Here is a 19,216-nt window from a genome sequence, read left to right on the forward strand (position 1 = left end):
CTACCACTACTACTACTACTACTATCACTACTACTACCAGTACCACTACTATTACTAGTACTACCACTACTATTATTAACATCACCACCTCCACCACCACCACCACCACTACTACTACTACTACTACTACTACTACTACTATTTCTGCTGCTGCTGCTGCTACTACTACTACTACTACTACCACCACTATTACTACCACTACTACTACTACTATCACTACTACTACCAGCACCACTACTATTACTAGTACTACCACTACTATTATTAACATCACCACCTCCACCACCACCACCACCACTACCACTACTACTACTACTACTATTTCTGCTGCTGCTGCTACTACTACTACTACTACTACCACCACTACTATTACTACCACTACTACTACTACTATCACTACTACTACCAGCACCACTACTATTACTAGTACTACCACTACTATTATTAACATCACCACCTCCACCACCACCACCACCACCGCTACTACTACTACTACTACTACTACTACTACTACTACTATTTCTGCTGCTGCTGCTGCTGCTACTACTACCACTACTATTACTACCACTACTACTACTACTACTATCACTACTACTACCAGTACCACTACTATTACTAGTACTACCACTACTATTATTAACATCACCACCTCCACCACCACCACCACCACTACTACTACTACTACTACTACTACTACTACTATTTCTGCTGCTGCTGCTGCTACTACTACTACTACTACTACAACTACTACTATACACTTCTAAGTTACATCACACTAACATTTTCTGCCTCTTCTCTCTTATCCCAACTCCTTTTCCTCCATAATAAGGCATTCTAAATTGCAGCGACTCAATTAATTGGAACTGGGGCATGGTCCAAGGTCAAAATAGACAAATCTAAGTGTGGAGTAAAGAGAATGCCAGGATAACAATTTCTAGACCTTCTACACCATTCTGTGGCGAGCCTGGTTGCAGTTCTGGATGGACTCCAGCTTGTCAATGTCCCTCTTCAAACATAGTATCCAAAACCGAATGTGATACTCAGATGTGGTCTGACCAGCTCAGGATACAGGGAGACCATTAATTACCTTCCCTGTTTGGGACACTTTCCCTAGCATCTATGTAACATTGCTCCCTTGAAAATAATCACCTTTTTTGTGCTATGATTTCAAAATATGCCTGATTTGCTTGTTTGAGTTAGTGAAGGAAGAAAAATATGAATAAGCATTCCTGCATAATCTTTTTCTTAGTGCTTTCCAAAACAGTTATCAAATGGCAAGTATGAAAGCTGTTTAGATTACTACTTGATAATGACCCATTACTTGGGCAGTGTTTGCTGGACAAAATTAAATAGTTTTTTTTTTTTTTTTTTTTTTTTTTTTTGATAACTGAAACCTGAAGAAACCACAGTGTTCTGATTTTTAGAAAAAAAAAATGATTTCCCTGTGGTCAGCATTCCTGAAGTGGATTGAAATCCTAGTAATACAGCCTCGTGTGCCAATCCAATTGGTAATTTCAGTCAGATGGAAAATTTACCTTCCCTCCCCCCTTCCTGGCTTGAAGGCATTTTTTCTTTCACATATGCCATTACTGTGGCATCCTGCAGTTAGGTGGCCCAAAAAAGCCCCTGGCCCTTCTTCAGGGCTCTGGATGTACTAGGGGGAAAAAATCAGGGTAATTTGTATCAGATGGAGCAATGACATCCAGTGATATTGTTGCTTTGCCTGGATTTTATTGCATCCATTTGACTTATTTTGACGAGCTCCTGGAGAAATGGATATATATGTATGTTGGCTCAGTAATGGGTCTGCAACTGGGGGCCTCATTTCACCATAAAGAGCCCTTTCAGTCATCACTTAATTGAACTTTTCTTTGGGGCTTCCTATATGAAGGGGTCAAAGTAGGGCATTTCCTTTGCCCATAAAAAAAATCTTGAAAGGGCGCCTGTGCTTTTGGAGCCGTAATTATCAAAGGTCTTTTGCCTCTCCCACCTGAGGGGCAGTCACGGCTGGGGCTGCCCCACTGTGTGTCAGCTGCCTTTGAAAGAGCAGCAGCCTTCAAGAAGCTGCTGGCTTGGGTCTCTGGATTTTTAAAAAAGCCTCAGTCCCAGGGACAGGGGCTATGAAGCTGTTTACTTTAACTGTGGAAAGCAGAAGAATGTTCAGGCAGAATCCCAGGAAGCAGCAGCAGCAGCAGCCACAGCAGCCGCTGCACCATTGGGTGAGTCTGGCTTTGGAAAGGCACAGTGGGGGGCAAGTGGGGAAGGAAAAGGAGACCACAATGTGGGGGAGTGGGCAAACTGGCACATGGACAAGCTGGACCGAAGGCAAATGGAGGCAATCCAATCACGTTGGCTTTGTGCTGGGAGTCTTACTAAGTTTAGCTGTTAATTGTGCCCAGAGTGAATTCTGTGAGGCTCTGAGAAGGTAAAGGGGACCTCATTATGGCCACATCTGGACCAGTCAACTCAATCCTGTTTCTGATCTAATTGCCTCCTTTTAAAAATTAACTTTTATTTTTCCAGTTAATGAGCATTTTTTTTTTCTTTCTCTCTCTTGGCTTTACCCAAAGTGAGGCAGGGAATGAAAAGAAAAAATAAAACCCTTATAATATTTATACATCGTCAAGCAAAACAATTTCTACTTTGCCCAAGTCCAAAAAATGAGTTTCTGCGCGGTTAGTTCTTGATCTCTCTGTTTGAAAATTGGTAGCATGCTTCATCATTGCTTTCCTGATCAGAGAACCATGAAATCTTTTAAATTTCCTCTTTCTAAAATCTGAAATTGATTTTAAAAATTATATTCTTGTAGATGACAAATAAGAAATATGTGTGGGAACCCTAAAAGAGCTAACTGGTGAGTGAATGTGTCTGTGTTTTTCCTAAGGAATAACAAAGCAGTCTTAAGAAGTAATATGAATTACTGGAATTATTAGACACTATATTTGAGGCATACTTCTTTAATGGCTGGGATTTTTGCCTTTCTTTGTTTCTCCCAACTTAGCACAGAGCCAGTCACATTTGTTGTTGTTCAGTGATAGCGGTCATGTCCATGTCTTTGTGCCCCCATGTCTGGCACATAACAGGGGCTTAATAAATGATTGGTAACTGATTTCAGTGCTCAGTATCAGGGTGATATACATTGATTGAGAGGGCTTTGCAATTGGGAGTTTCCTATGCCAGGGAAATCAGAAGCTTGATCAAAATAAACTGATTTAAAGGCTTCAGAATCTAAATGAAGGAACTGATCGCTACTACTTTTAAAAATGAGAAGTTTTTGGTAAAGATGGAAATCATTAAATGCCAGCCTCAGGAGTTTTTAAGAAAGAAAACTTGCATTTTAAATTTACTCTGGTTATTAAAAAAAATTTTTTTTTGGATTGAAACAAATAGATGATGTACCTGAAGCATTTGAAAGTAACATATAACCTCATGTCTTGGTGGTGATGGTGATGAAGTCTTGAGCCTGAATGAATTAGTTGAAGAAGAGAGGTGTCTGTGTATTTCCACAGAGTAGATGATACGCTCTTCAGGGTTCACACTGAGTATTTCAGTGCCTCCTTTATGAGAGATTTTTTTTTTCTCTGAAAAGAGATCTCACAATGTGGGCAATCAGGACCAGCACTAATTACTGGGTATCCCTCAGGCAATCCCTCTGTTACTAGCAGTTCTCGCTTCACTCTTCCAACTTTTGCTCCTAACAATTAAATGCAATTTAGATTCCTGAACTGAGCCTTCTAAATGCTTCAGTATTACTATCACCTCCTTCTGGGTGCACATTGGCCCCACCTCTTCTGGAGAAATGAAAGAGTTGTACCAGGTGAAAACAAAAGGCGTCTGATCCTGCCCCCTTCTCCTTTCATAATAGACATGTTATGTGTAGATGAAGTCTGAGCAGATGTTAATAAACTATTTCAAATGGATTCCTCAGACTTCTAATCATGGAAACAGTGTTAGCTTTAAAACTGGGCCTTTGACCACTGTCTAGTAAAATTCTTTGTGTTTAGTAAATATGTACAGAAGGTTGATTAAATGCATGGATAAAATTAATTATATTTATTATTATTATTAAATATTAAATAAATTAATTTATATAATAATAAAATTAATAGGTAGCTGTGGGCCAGATAAGCAAAGCATAGGAAAAGAAAGAGAGAAGCATTTATTATGTGCCTACCATATGCCAGACATTGTGCTATGCATTCTACAAATATCTAATTTGTTGACATTTATATAGGGTTTTTTAACATTCTTATCGTGTTTGTTCTTGTTGTTTATTGTTTTGTTTTGAAATAGACTTATGATTTCATTAGAATAGGGAATTGTCACTAAAGAAACTTTTTACAGATCAGCAAATAATCAGCAATTTATAGAATTAGAATTCCCTTGGGGACATTGAACCATTATGTAGCTTGGCTGTGTCTAACAGGTGATTTGAATCATGACTTGTGACCTAGAAGAGCAGCTCTCTAACTATTATACCGTTAGGTTAACAGAACATTTGATGTCCACTACCTCATTTGATACTCAGAATAATCCTTTGGGCTAGGTACTACAAGAATAGTAAAAGTCCATTTGGTTTATAACCAGTTAGCAAATGAGTGTCAAAACAGTAAAAGAAGTGCTTTAGGAATTTCATGGAAAAGGAGACAAACAATGAGGAACTGGAGATGGGTATGTTTGACCATGAAGGACAGTTAGAATTTTGATAGACAGATTAGAAGGTAGGTGCCTTCTGGTGTGAGTTGGTGGGGAAGGAGAAAACTGATTGAACTGGGCCTGTTTATTGTGATATATTGTCAGAAAAAAAAGTTAGCTAGTTTGGGGCCATTTTAATATTTCTATTAATAGATCTACATCCTACCTTTATCCTTTAATAAAAGCTCTTATTTTATTTATAGTTTTATTAGTGCATGTGTGTAAGCCAGATGGAACTGGCTTAGAGGAAACTCAGAGGAGGCATGTTCACATGGTGGAAGTATTTTCAGGGTAATAGCATCCCCAGTATTGTCTCTGATTTAGCTTGGAGAAGTTAGGGGTTCCCGTGGACCTCTGATGATTATACTTTGATCTAGATTTACTTTGATTATATATGATTTGACCTTCAGATAAGGTTAATTTCAAGTCTGATTTTTGCCAGAGTGGTCATGTGTTTTGCCCCTTTGATATATTGAAGTGTATTTCTAAATTTTCATTTTCAGCAATTTCATCATTTTAATCTTTTCTGCAAGCTAAGTTAGGTATTTTCCTGGCATTATTTAGTCATGAAACCCAGATAAACAGCAGAAAAACTTGGCTCACAATAAGTGATTTATTTCTTAATTCAATACTTTAGTTAAATTTTTATTGTTCATAATTTATGCAAAACACTAGCTTTAAGGATACTATGACAACAGAATAGCCTTTGCCATCAAAGAGCTTCCATTCTCCCTGAAGGATGGTATACCATTTGTACAATAATTTATGATGAAATGAGGGGGTGAATGCCAACAGCTAGCCAGATCAGGGAACGCTCTTCATGTTGGTGACTGAATTGAGTCTTGAAGGAAAGTGTGGATTCTGAGAGAAAATTGAGGAGGTAATGAATTCTAGGCAAGGAGGAATGTACCGAGACTGTAGTGAGAATATCAGGAAAATAACTAGTAGTCTTAGTTTATTGCAAACTTGGAGTTTGCAATTTCTAGTAATATGTAATAAGGTTAGAAGGGAAGTTAGGAACCAGATGGTAGAAGATTTGGAAGAATTTGTATTTTTGTTCCTTTTGGCAATGGGAAATCCCTGATGTCTTTGAGCAGAGGAGTATTGTGGTCACTTCTGTGCCTTAAGAAGATTTTTTTGCCATCTGCAGGGCAGGGTTGAGGAACCTTTTTCTGCCAAGGGCTGTTTGATATTTATAACATCATTTGAGGGTCATACAAAATTATAGAACTCAAGCAGGGGAGGTTGTTATATCTGGCTTCCAGCTCATCATCGCCTGCAGTGGTCTTAGCAAATGATATTGTGGACCTAATATGGCCTTGCTGGCTAGATGTTCCCTATCCCTGATCTAGAGGATAGTTTAGGGAATTCAGAGACCAGAGACTGGTCTGTCAGGTGACAGGTATTAAATGAATGAATGCATGTATCAATAACATTGATAGTTATGGGCTTTGTGAGCAAAACTATAGGAAAGGAAAGAAACAAGCATTTATTAAGTGCTTGCTATATTCCAGGGACTATGCTTTGTGCTTTATGAATATCTAACTTGATTATCACACAACCTGTAATTTGGGAAGGAAAAGGGATTATGAGTGAGTTTTGTTAGGGAGGCAGAATTGATAAAATTTGTCAACTGATGTTCTTCGTTGTTAATAGATTTTTTTTTCCTCTTGGATTGTATCTGGCTTCTCTCCTTATATTACATAATTCCCTCAAATGAATTCTCTTTTCTAGGGAAAATCGGATTTTTCCTGCAGAAGAAGGGGGAGAGTCAGGGATGACTGTCATGTTATGAATCTCAGAGACTTGGAGGAAGGGTCAGTTTTGGACATATTGAGGTGCCTGGGGTACATCGAGGAGGAATTATGTAGCGGGTGGTTTATAATAGATAATTGGAAATCTGATGAGATTGTAAGATACAGATTTGAGAGACATTTGTGTAGTTGTGAACTTGTGGAACCTTCTGAGATCTCCAGTAGAAATTGTATATATAAAGAAAAGTACCAGAAGGGATTCTTGTGTTTTATCCTTATTTTGGGGGTGGTACAGGAATAATGACTTAGCATTGCATTGTGGATAGCCTAATAGACTGGAGTTAGGAGGCTTTGGATTCAAACAGAGCTTCCTAGAAACTTACTTTGTGATATAAGACACGTCACTGAAATTTCTCTGAACCTTAATTTTCTCATCTGTAAAAGATGTCCCTTTTGTGATGGGGCTGTTGTGAGAGGCTCATGTCAAGATACTGCATTATAACTAGTTCTGGTGATTTTGAGGCACTATATAAATATCAGTGATAATGATGATGATGATAGTGGTGGTGGTGGTGGTGGTAGTGGTAGGGGACTGAGCAGGAGCAGGCAGATCAGTAGAAGGAGACTCAAGAAACAGCCATGTTGTGAAAAATGAGGAAAGAGTATCTAGGAACACAGGGGGATGATCAAAAATTTCAAGAAACAACGCAGAGATCAAGAAGGATGAGGCTGTAGAAAGTCTCCTGATTTAGTAGCTATAGATCAGAAGTCTGATTGCAAAGGACCGAGGATGAATACATGATGAGAATGTCTGGTTGCAGGGGATGTAGATGGAATTTTTCTAGGAGAGATAGAGGATAATTTGGGTCTGTTTTGAGGGCAAATGAAGGGTCTCCCTCCCCCTGCCTTTAAATGAGAAACCATTTTATGACTTTTGGAATCCTGTATGTTATAATATATAGTCAAGAAGCATTTAAAATGGTTGACAACTCCAGTGTTGAGTCTTTATAACATTGGACATCTTTTTCTTTATGAAGACAGTGATAAGAGACTCAGACTCTCAACTGTTGTTTTTCTCTCCTAGTTGATGGCGATTGGTCAGTTCCCATTGGGACATGTTTGAAAGACAGTGTATAGATTTTATGGATATAGCCTGGGGTCACAGGGACATTTTTCCATGAAAATCTGTTTGGTGGACCTAGGGTCTGGATCTTTTACTATGCTTTCAATGGCACCACGTTCAGTCTAACTAGCCAGTTTAACTGGCCCATAAATCCTCCTAAGTTTTGGAAAGTAGTTTAAGGCCTTGTTAATGTTTTCATTTTATTACTTTAGACTGGATATATTATGTTTGTATACGGTTGTAGATCTACACATACCATATACAAAGACTGTTTCAACAGCTTTGGTTGAATTGATGTTTGTCATCTTGGTATTAAAGGGGAGACAGGCTTTCATTCAGTGCTTTATCCAGTGGGCCATGGTGAGAAAAGGGTAATTTTTTATTTGCTTATTGATAAAATTTCTATAAAACCTTCCCTGAATAGAGAAGTGTGTGTATGTGTGTGTGTGTTTAAAATGCAAGCCAGTATTGTTTTCATTATTTTGAATTTAATAAACACCAAATAAAAAGAGCTTTTCCATATACAACATTGAACAGAAAAAGATTGTATGTGAAAATACAGAGAGAGAGATGCTATTTTGAACAACCAAAAAAGATGGGCTGGGATGCTTCTTAACCAGGAAAATAATGATGTTCATCAGGTTGTATCCTAACTCAAAAAGATTGAAGGAACCAGTTGAGCCTGGAAAACTTACATGGACTCTGTTTTAAATTAGAAGTAGCTATACTTCTGGTCATCAGAGTTGACTAGTCTGGTCTAAGGTATATGCAGGGACATTCTTCATCCTTATTATTCTACAGTGATCAGTGCTCCTGGGGCTATATAGTGTACAAATCCAGTTAATCACATGTGCAAATGTAAATATTAAATTTAAATACTTATAAGTAAGGTACTTGACATGTGCCTATGGGTATTTTAGGCCTTGTTGACATATATTCAGTTAGGCTATGCTTTATTTTTCTTCTGAGTGTTATCATTCATGTTTGAGAAATTTAAGGACTATTAGGCTTATCTTTTGTAGATAAAAATCAAGGACAAAATAAAAAGAAAGCTAATGTCTTCTCTCTCTCTCTCTTTTTTTTTTATTTAGCCAGAAGAATCTGCTTCAGGTGCCCACAGTTTTAAGAATAAATCCTTTAAGAAGGCCAAAGTCTGCAGTGTCTGCAAACAAGTTATTGACAGTCAAGGTGTTTCATGTCGAGGTGAGCATTTCATTGTCCTGGCTGGTGTCTGGCTAGCAACAAAACTGTTTGGGGGAATTTCCAAAAATGTACAGTCCTGGAATTCCCCTGTTGTCAACAGGCTTGCTATGTGGGGATCTAATTCTTAATTTGAAAAAGATCCCTAGATTTGTATTACTATGACACAATATATTAATATGTAAAATTAAAAATAATAATATGTAATTTTAATATATTAATATATGATATATATGAGGTGACCAGAAAGTGAAAGATAATAACTATCTAGCCCAGGACTTCTTGATCTGTTTTATGTCATAGATCCCTTTGGCAGTCTGGTTAAATCTTTGGACCCCTTCTCAGAATATTGCTATTAAATACATAAAAGTCCTAAGATTAATTTTAAATGAAACCAAATATGTTGAAATGCAATTATTTAAAATATTTTAAAAAACAAGTTCAAGGAGGTGGGGCAGTTAGGTGGCACAGTGGATAGAGCACCAGCCCTGAAGTCAGGAGGACCTGAGTTCAAATTTCAGACACTTAACACTTCCTAGCTGTGTGACTCTGGTCAAGTTACTTAACCTCAGTTGCCTCAGCAAAAAAAGAAAAAAAAGTTCATGGGACCAGGTTAAAAACTCTTCCTAAATGAGTTGGAGACAAGCTCTAAATTCATGTTAGTTAAACTGACATGTAAATTTGTTCAAATTCTATTTTGTAACTAGTTTACAATGACCTTGGCACCTTGTATGTAGCGTATTTTTTGTGAAATTCATAGAGATTTGAGAAATTTTGAATCTCAGTGGTTAATGGCCATTATTTAGAATCAAGTTATTCTAACTTTTAATTATAACTTTTAACCAAGTAAGAATTTAAACATTTATTTATAGAGGTGGAAAAAGAGAATTTTTTTTTTTTTTTTTTATCATTTCATCACTTGGAAATTGAGGGTTCTGAGATAATTCCTAGGCATAGGTGGGTTGTTAGATTAATGATATGGGGTTATGTTGATATGTTCTTGAAGAGATAAGTAGGGGTGAGTATTAATTCCCCAATTTTACTGATCAGGAAACTGAGACTCAAAAAATATTGTCTGGATTACTCAGTTACTATGTGTCAGGGCCAGGAGTGAAGGACTTAAACCCAGATCTTCCAACTATAGAACTAGCACTCTTTGTACTGAATGACTCTAGAAGGAACAGTTCCTTTGAATAATGTTTGTTTCTGCCTGTCATAGCCCATTTCAAGAATTTAGATTGTGAATCTAATAGTAAAGTGGCTGAGAATCCTGAAATTCCAAAGGATCTGTGTTGGAATCAGGAAGGATATTTGGTTTTACATGAATGTAAGTTTGGGAGGATATGTCATCCAAAAGGAATGGTAAATTTTCTTTTTTTCTTTTTGCTGAGGCAATTGGGGTTAAGTGACTTAGGCCATGGTCACACAGCTAGGAAGTGTTAAGTGTCTGAGATCAGATTTGAACTCAGGTCTTCCTGACTTCAGGGGAATGGTTAATTTTCATAGAGTCTTTGGTTAAAAATACATATTTCACTTTCTTCTATCATCTAGATGTCTAAATATGTTCCTCCACTGCACAGAGATCCATATCTTATAATAAAAAATAATAATAGTAAGTCATTCAACTGATCCAGTCATGACATTGTATGGGTTTAACAGTATATGTAGTATTCTACACCCACAGCACTTTAGCTCTGCAAAGAAAGGCAGAGAGGAATGGGAGTCATGTTAAAAAAAAATGCATTCTTATGCTTATATATGAATGATTGTAATTGCCATTGGGAAAGTTATAACATTTAAACAGTTTATACTATTTAATACATGATTGCTTCTTGAATCAAAACAAATCCCAAGCTCACTGTAGGTAAGGACCATGTGGTATTCATCTTGGTAGCTACTATATCATCAAGGATGTTCTTAATACATTCCTAATGGCTGTTGTATTGAATTTCCAGGGTCCTTGTCTTGTTACTTGCTTAATTACTCTTTCCCCCATTCTATGAAGAGCCTTGAGAGTATCACTTTTGCTGCTGATCTAGACTTCCTTATTTTGTTGTTTTAAAGAAACAATGAATATTTTTGATTCCAAAGGTCTTTCCTAAAGATAAACAGAAATGCTTAGCTTAGGAGGAAACTTGGAGATCACATGGTTGAAGTTTACACCCAGTACAGAAATCTTTGCTACAGTGTTCTTAGCTAGGGCAAATTTAACTTATTTTGGAACAATTCCAGTAAAAGGGAGCTCATTATACCTACAGCAAAGAATATTACATTCCATTAGGCAAAGCATTGGGACTGCTTGGAAGAGTGTTAGAACAGTTAGATTTATTTATGAAGATTGATATCTAACTAGCTGATATTTATTGATATTGAATATCATCTGGAGCTTAATAATTGCTTGTTAATGAAATGCTTGTTGACTAAATAAAAAATTTCATATGATCAAAAATTTGTGATTAATTTACGCCTATAGTTAAATATGTATCACCATTATTATAGAAAGTGTTTATTCTGTTCCCATTTGTGAAGTATTCTATTTGGGAAGTCAGGATGAGCAAAGAGGTGAGCCTTCTGATTTCTCTTTTATGTTTGACCTAGATTTCAGGGAATGGATAGTTATTCTTGGGAAAATTTTTTAAGAAAAACTGTAAGCCCTTAAATAAATGTTTGTTTTTTTTGTTTTTTTTTTTTTTGATAGAAGGATTTAGCTTAAAATGATGAGAATGACTGCTTGATGCTTTAGGAGAAGAAGTTTTCATATATATATACACACACGTGTCTATATGTACACATACACATATCAAAAATATATTCGGTGTTATGAGAAATAGCACCTTATTTGCATTTTGACCTTCAGTGACCAGAAGGGGTCACTGCACCCCTTTCTACATTGAAAGAACATAGACAAGTCTAATATAACTAGAAAGGACTTAGTGTTAAGTAATTAAATTGAATGCAAGACATTTATGTATTGGGGATCTAAAGACAAAAATAAAAACAGTACCTGCCCTTAGGGGTCTTATGTTCTGCTGAGACCCTGCAATACGTAAACCTGTAAAAATAGGTATTATTTGAATCAGGATCATGGATCAGGAAACTTCCCACAGAAAGCAACATTCTTTCTTTTCAGCCCAGGGCATTGTTCTCAGACAATATATCAAAATTAGGCTGTACTATGTCATATCAGTGTCTTGACCATTTGGGTCTGAGAGGATGTCACTGTCATAAATTTTTAAGTAACAATAATGATTAGCATCCATTTCAATAAGTAAGTGGCTCAGTGGAAAGAGTAGATGAATACAGGAAGAGCTGAGTTCAATGTTTTTTTAATTTTCAATTTTTTCATAAGTTATTTGCTAGCTGTGTAACCTTGGGAAAACCATTTCCATCTTTGCCTCAGCTTCCTCATCTGTAAAATGGGAATAATAATAATAATACCCACCTTCTAGGGTTATTGTGAAGATCAAATGAGATACAATATTTTTAAAGCACATAAGAAGCACTATATAAATATCAGCCATTATTATTATTATAATACAGAAAACTTCCTAGAAACTTTGGAAAAGTTTTACAAAGTTTAAACTATTTGTTGGGTAGCCTTTAAAAAGAGACAATCTTGCCTCTTGTTTGGGAGATTAATTATCTCTTGACACTTGTTGAATAACTAAGTCATTTTCTATGACCAAAGGAAAATTTTTATTCCTAAACTGTTGTTTTATGTCACAGGATTGAACAATGTTAAAATTGGAAGGGACCTTGTAGTCCAGTATGGCGCTCTCATTTTTCAGATGAAACTGAGTGTCTCTTGGCTGACATTTAAGTTCATTGAAGTTTTATGCATCTAGGCTAAGCAGCTTTGGGGGTGGGTTGGGTTGAAGGGGATATAAAAAGTGGCATTTCTTCATATACAAAAGGAGTCAGTGACCTTAGAGATTCTCATTATGTAGAATTCTAGTGGCACTTTGCATATTTCAACTGCTCTCCAGTTTATGTGATCTTATCTGAAAAGCAAGAATGATTTTTTTTTTCCATTGAAAGAGAAATAAAAGAGTGGGAAATGCTCCAGGTGGGCAGGATATTCATTCTGCTTATCTGGCCATATATTATGTGGTCATTCTTTAAAAAAAAAAAAGACTTCTAATTGGGTGTTCTGAGCTGCAGTTTTAAAATTTGCTTTGAGGCAGACCCATTCTCAGGGACAATCCCTATTTCTTTTATATACATGTATTCATCTAATTGTTTTATATGCCTTAAACATTATTATTGGAGACTCATCCACCTCACAGGAAGATACAATGACACACATCATTATCTCCAGTAATATTTGTATATCTCATAACAGTTTTCTCCACTTCAAGAATACATTCATCAGCCTATTCATTCATTAGCTATGCATTAATTGACTACACTGTGCTCAATACTGGGTGAAATACAGAGAAATGAAAAATAAGGCCCCTTGCCTGAAAGAGCTTATCATATTTTTAAAAATGGATTTTTAGTGACTTTTAACGTCATCTAGTATTACCCTTGAATCTCAGCACCCCTCCCATCTCCAGTCATCTTCTATCACAATACATTTTAGAAATAAAAACAAAAACCTTTAGGGAAAAAAATCAGCAAAATTGATCAGTACATGGAAAAAAAATTCTGTTATATGAAATGTTCTACACTTTTCTACCCTACCACCTCCCCAAAACAGTTAGGATAAAGGGACTAAAAAGAGTTGCTATTCTAATATGGTAGATATGTACCCAGATCTCTATTAAAAAATATGACTCCAAATATATAAAGGAGGTCCCAAACAAGGTAAAAAGTGAACTCATAGTAGGAAGAGATTCCCTTTGACTGGGAGATCAAAAGAGAGTTTATGGAAGAGTTGTAATTGACCTTGAATTTGAAAAATGGTTAGTAAGTCAGCAAGTTGAGATGGTGGGGGGGAAGGACCTTCCAGACATAGGAACAAGTATGAGCAAAACCTGCAACAGTTAAAGTGAAGGTCACATTTGAGGGAACTTGAGTAGTTCTTTTTGGCTCTAACATGGAGTAAGATTGTGAAATAAGGCTGGAGAGGTAGGCTAGTAAACGAGTTGCATGAAATCACTGGCTTGGTCAATCTGCTTGGTTAAATAAGAAAGGCTAGTCTTTGGGCAAGTATGTAAGGAGCTTTATCACTAGATTGTAACTTCCTGAGTAAGGAAAAGTGGGAATTTTCCGTTGAAAGGCAGCTGCCAGGAGTAAAATTATTGACCTCTCTTTTTCCTGCTTCTCAATGGCCTCGTTACTTCTTTCTCTCCATTTTTCTTCACCTACGATATTCTTTAAGCTGCTGCTGCTCCAGAGCTCAATTTGCTCATCTTTGTTTTGTCATATCTGTCAAAGGGAGAGACAGAGCAAGAAGATGTTATATTGCTCCAAAGCTAATAATGTGGGCCATGCTGTGTTTCCAGAATGCCTAGCTGATGTACTCCTATGCTGGAGGACTGGAAGGAAGAGGTGGGGGGGAGATAGCCTGAATTTTGGAATTCTGAGTTGTAGTAAGTTTAAAGTCTGTTGATGTGATTCTTCCGTTTTCCATCCCCTAAACATAGAGACCACCACACTGAATATGAATGGGGGGGGGAGGGGATGTGCCAGGTTGGAGCTTGCATCTTGATCAATAGTGGGATTTGGCCAGTGATTGGCTATTGCACTCCAAGTCTGTGTGAGATAAGGAGAACTAGTCTTAAAAACAACACATTTTTGGAAATATGAATGAATCAATAAGCAAATAAATTATATAGAAAGTGAATATATAAAACTTATAACTAGATATTCATTCTAACATTATATATGTAAATACTTATAAACATATGTTTTGTAAGTATATATCTCTCTCACACACACATGTATCTCCCCATATCCCCACACTCAAGTTCAAGATTTTGTCACTAGGTGAATTGAAATTTCACATTTTCTGTTCAGCCCTTAAGTTAACACATGTGAAACCTTGCCCAAATAAAATTCCAAGTGGTCTCAAACCATTTCAGACTGTGGAAAGGAGACAGCTCAGTTCAAGAGAGCTGGTTTTTTTTTTTTTTTTTCCCTTAAACACTGATGTTATCATATAAGTTAATTAGGTTTGGTCCATCTTAAATGAACCACATCAAAGAAACCTGAAATTCTGTGTTGGGAAGACTGTTGCACATAGATAAGTTCTTGTTAATTTCATTATCTAAAAATTGTTTCACCTAAAAGGCACTGTACTATATTTCAAAAGGAAATGTCAGTGAAAGAACACTTTGTTTTGGGCCATTTTCCTATTTTCCAGTGAGATGGAATTGCTTTTGCTCTTCTTAGGAACAAAGAACTAGTGAGTTTGAAAATGATTAGATTTTGCAGTGTTGAAAGTCAATCAGGGTCAGCTGTGAATTCAGCTATTACCTATTTCCTATAAGATGCAATATATACTTGTTAGAAGATGAGTTAGAAGATAGGTCTCCGGAACTCGTGCAACAAGAGAGCTGCCTGCAGCTGTTTTTCCATGGAGTCATATTTTTCACTATTTTCTCTCTTACTTATTTAAAAAGCAAGTTTTGAGAATTCTTCATCATTTTAACTAATTAAAATTAATTAAACCTTCCCTGTGCAAGGATGGTGCTAGATTTTCCCTTTGGAATATTCAGAAAAAGACAACTCCATTCCTGCCCTTGAGATTTTATAAGTTTAGTTGGGGAGGGGGTGGGGAAAAGACATGTTTGACAATAGAGCTAACAATATATGATAAATGCCAAATGAGAGAAAGAGAAAGTGAATTTACAGGAAGACCTAGGGTGGTCATTTACTAACACAAAATGTTTGAGCAGTTGTGTATATGTGTGTGAGTGTTCTTGGAGAGGGGAGGATGAGTCAGGGTGGGTGGGTGGGTTTGTAGGATTCTAACAACTTTATTGTTAGTCAGTCTTTGGAACTGACTTTGATATTTCTGCGTATACTTTGGCCAAGATTTGTGATTTCATTCATGAAGTGAATTCCCACTTCACAAATGCAGATTGATGATTATAATTATCCTTAATTTGAAGTTTTAGAGAGGGGCTTTTTATCCTTTATCTGTGTCCTGGACCCCTAAACTGGTGAAATTTATGGACCCCTTCTCAGAATAATGTTCTTAAATGCATAAAATAAAATAAAAAAGATTATAAAGGAAACCCATTATATAGAATAGTTATCAAAATCTTAAAAGAAAAAAAAAAGGTTTAAAGTTAAGAGCCCCACTCTTTGAAGGCTGCCTGATAGAATTGAAAGATTAAATGACTTGTTTATGATCACATAGCTTTGTCCAAGCGAGCATCTTGAATCTGGATCTTCTTGATTCTAAGGCTGATCTTCTATCCATCCTTGGTATCTTTCAACTGTGGAAAAATAATTGTTAAAAATGGGTTAAATTTTGTTCTTTTTGAAGCCATTTTAGTGTTTTCCATTTTAGGTTGGGAAAACATGGAGAGGCACTAAAGTAGATCATCCTGGCAGGAGCAGAAGATTCTCAGGGCTTGGAGGGAGGAACAGATTGTTTTTTTTTTTTTTTTTTTTTTTTCCCAGTAGGGATTAAATTATGTTTTTGTTTTGATTTGTTAATAGGATCATGGAAAGACTACATAACTTTGCTTTGGTTAATTAGGAAACAGTCAGGATTGGAACCCAGGTGCTCTGATACTGTTTTTATTTTACCACTTTATTTTTCAACAACTCTCAGAAGCAGGTCTTATTATTCTCTCTGGGGTAAATAATTGAAATCACATGCCCAAGGTAAAGGGCATAGTAAAGGAAGTGATAGGATTGGGACTTGAACCCAAATATTTTAGTTACGAATCTTATTCTTCTTTCTCCAGATACCATGTTGACTCATTACAGTAATACTGTATAGTCTTTTGTGGTTTATCAAATACTTTTAATGCATGTGATTTCATTTGAAATAAACAATGACTTTATGAGGGTAGGTAGTAGAAATATTATTTTTTATCACTTTTATAAATGTTTAATTTGAGGCCCATATAAGTCAAGACCTTACTTAAGGTCACACAGATAGTAACTGGCAAACAGTCAGTTATTATTACTTATCCATGGACTATACTCTTCCTTGAACTTCTAATGGCTATAACAAATAGTTTTTAACTTCTAACTTGTATATCCTTGCATACCTGGAGTTATACTAATTATATGAAACCTCAAAACTTTTTGGTAATAAGCCTATTTCAGTGCCATAACTCTATTTTGTGAATAGGTTGATGGTTTCACTATCAGTTAGTCCCTGGTTGCCAAATGCAAGTGATTTCCTGTAGCCAATATTTCCTAATACAAGATTTCTTCCAAGCCATTCATGATGGCATATGTGAAGCAGCCTTTCTTAGACTGGCAAAAGCCAACAATGATATATGGAGCATAGTTAATTGACTCTGAAGAATTAATCATATTTCTTATTTCAATCACTTCTAAAGAGTATCAGAGATTAAATTAATCTTTTTTCTTTATCCTGGAAACCATTTCTGAATTTCCATTCTCATAATTGCTTCCATCAAGATATTTAAAGGCCAGACAGTTGTAAGACTTTGACATAGAACTCATCCAGTCAATCTGGAGAGCAATTTGGAAACTGCCCAAAGGGCTATCAAATTGTGCATACCTTTTGATTCAGCAGCGTTTTTACTGGGCTTATATCCCAAAAAGATCTTAGAGAAAGGAAAGGGACCCACATGTGCAAAAATGGTTGTGGCAGCCCTTTATGTAGTGGCTAGAAACTAGAAACTGAGTGGATAACCATTAATTGGAGAATGGCTGAATAAGTTATGATATATGAATGTTATGGAATATTATTGTTCTATGAGAAATGATCAAAAGGATGAATTCAGAAAGGCCTGGAGAGACTTATAGGATCTGATGCTGAATGAAATAAGCTGAACTAGGAGGTCATTATTCATGGCAACAACAATACTATACAATGATCAATTCTGATGGACTTGACTCTTTTCAACAATGAAGTGATTCAGACCAGTTCCATTAGTCTTGTGATGGAGAGAGCCATCTGCATCCAGAGAGAAGAGTGTAGGGGACTGAATGTGAATCACAACATAATATGTTCACCTTTTTTATTGTTTGCTTGCTTTTTTTTTCTTTCTCATTTTTTCCCCTTTTGATCTTATTTTTCTTGTGCAGCATGATAAATGTAGAAATATGTTTAGAAGAATTGCACATGTTTAACCTATATTGGATTACTTGCTGTCTAGAGGATGGGGAAGGTGGGGAGGCATGGAGAAAAATATGGATTACAAGGTTTTGCAAGGGTGAATGATGAAAGCTATCTTTGCATGTATGTTGAAAAATAAAAAAAAACTGTTATAAAAATAAAAAATGGGGGAAAAAGAATCTTATCTTCTAATAAAGCCAGCAAGTATATATATATATATATGTATATAGATATATAGATATATAGATATGTATATATGAAATGAATTTAAAATAATTAAATGTTTAATATTTTGAGATGCTCTAGCAATTGGAGGGTTAGTGAAGGCTTGGTGAAAAAAATGGTGCTTGAGCTGCATCTTTGAGGAAGAATGGGTTCCATGAAGAAGATATGAGGAAGGAGAGTCTGTTTCAGTCATGGAAGATGGCCAGTGACAAGACCCAGAGACAGGAGGAGATGGAGTGTTGTATGTGAGAGACTAAGAAAAGGCCAGGGGGTTATAGATTGGAGTGTGGGAGGGGAGATCAGTTCAAGCTAGGTTGTGAAAACTTTAAAATATTAAAGGGGAGGTATTTTAATTTTATCCTGGAGATAATAGGAGCCACTTGAATCTTTTGAGAAGAGGAGGGACCCAGTGAAATATAAATTTATGAAAATAACTTTGATTTGATGAACTGGAATGGGGAGAGATTTGAGATATGGAGATCACTTAGGTAGGGAGCTGTTGGCATAATTTAAGTATGAGACCATTAGATCTTGACATAAGATTAAAGGATGAGATGCTAGAAATGTTGTGGAGTAAGATTTAACAATTGATTGTATATGTGTGATGAGGGAAATAAGGAGTCGAGAATAATGAAGATAAAAACTTGATAGAATGGTTCTATAGAATAGCAGGCTTCAGTCTGGGGCTGCTAATTCGTGGTCTGCCTTGGCTAAGTAGATTTCCAGGGCATGGATGAAGATGCAATTTGAGTTTGTTCTGAAATCTCTTGAAATTCAAAGTTGAAACTTTAAATTTAAATTAAAAGATTTATTAAGATTTATTATCTATCTGGAATAAAAAAAATTCAAGTTAGAATTCTATTACTATCTATGAATCTGGAAATTTTTGGCTTTGAAATGCATTTTCTTTGTTGTGTTTTTTTATTTTTAAATATATTTAAAATAATTTTTTTTCCAAATACATGCAAAGATAGTTTTTAACATTCACCTTTGCAAAACCTT

At 36.0% G+C, this 19,216-nt stretch overlaps 1 protein-coding gene across 6 annotated transcripts in view; it reads left to right on the top strand.

The window, feature by feature from the left end:
• TNS3 (tensin 3) overlaps positions 1-19,216 on the top strand; it is a 378,141-nt gene that overhangs the window by 72,480 nt on the left and 286,445 nt on the right. For 4 of the 6 annotated variants that reach the window (XM_031957264.1, XM_031957267.1, XM_031957260.1 and 1 more), the window contains exon 2: positions 8,664-8,775. Coding sequence is in view for 3 of the 6 variants with exons in the window: in XM_031957260.1 (XP_031813120.1) it covers positions 8,664-8,775 (112 nt within the window). In the remaining 3 variants the exon portion in view is untranslated. Of the gene's footprint in view, positions 1-2,139; positions 2,220-8,663; positions 8,776-19,216 lie in introns of those variants that run through there. The other 2 variants (XM_031957256.1, XM_031957261.1) reach the window with 1 other exon arrangement.

The sequence above is a fragment of the Sarcophilus harrisii genome, chromosome 1 (assembly GCF_902635505.1).
Source record: "Sarcophilus harrisii chromosome 1, mSarHar1.11, whole genome shotgun sequence".
In the NCBI taxonomy this organism is placed as follows: domain Eukaryota; kingdom Metazoa; phylum Chordata; class Mammalia; order Dasyuromorphia; family Dasyuridae; genus Sarcophilus; species Sarcophilus harrisii.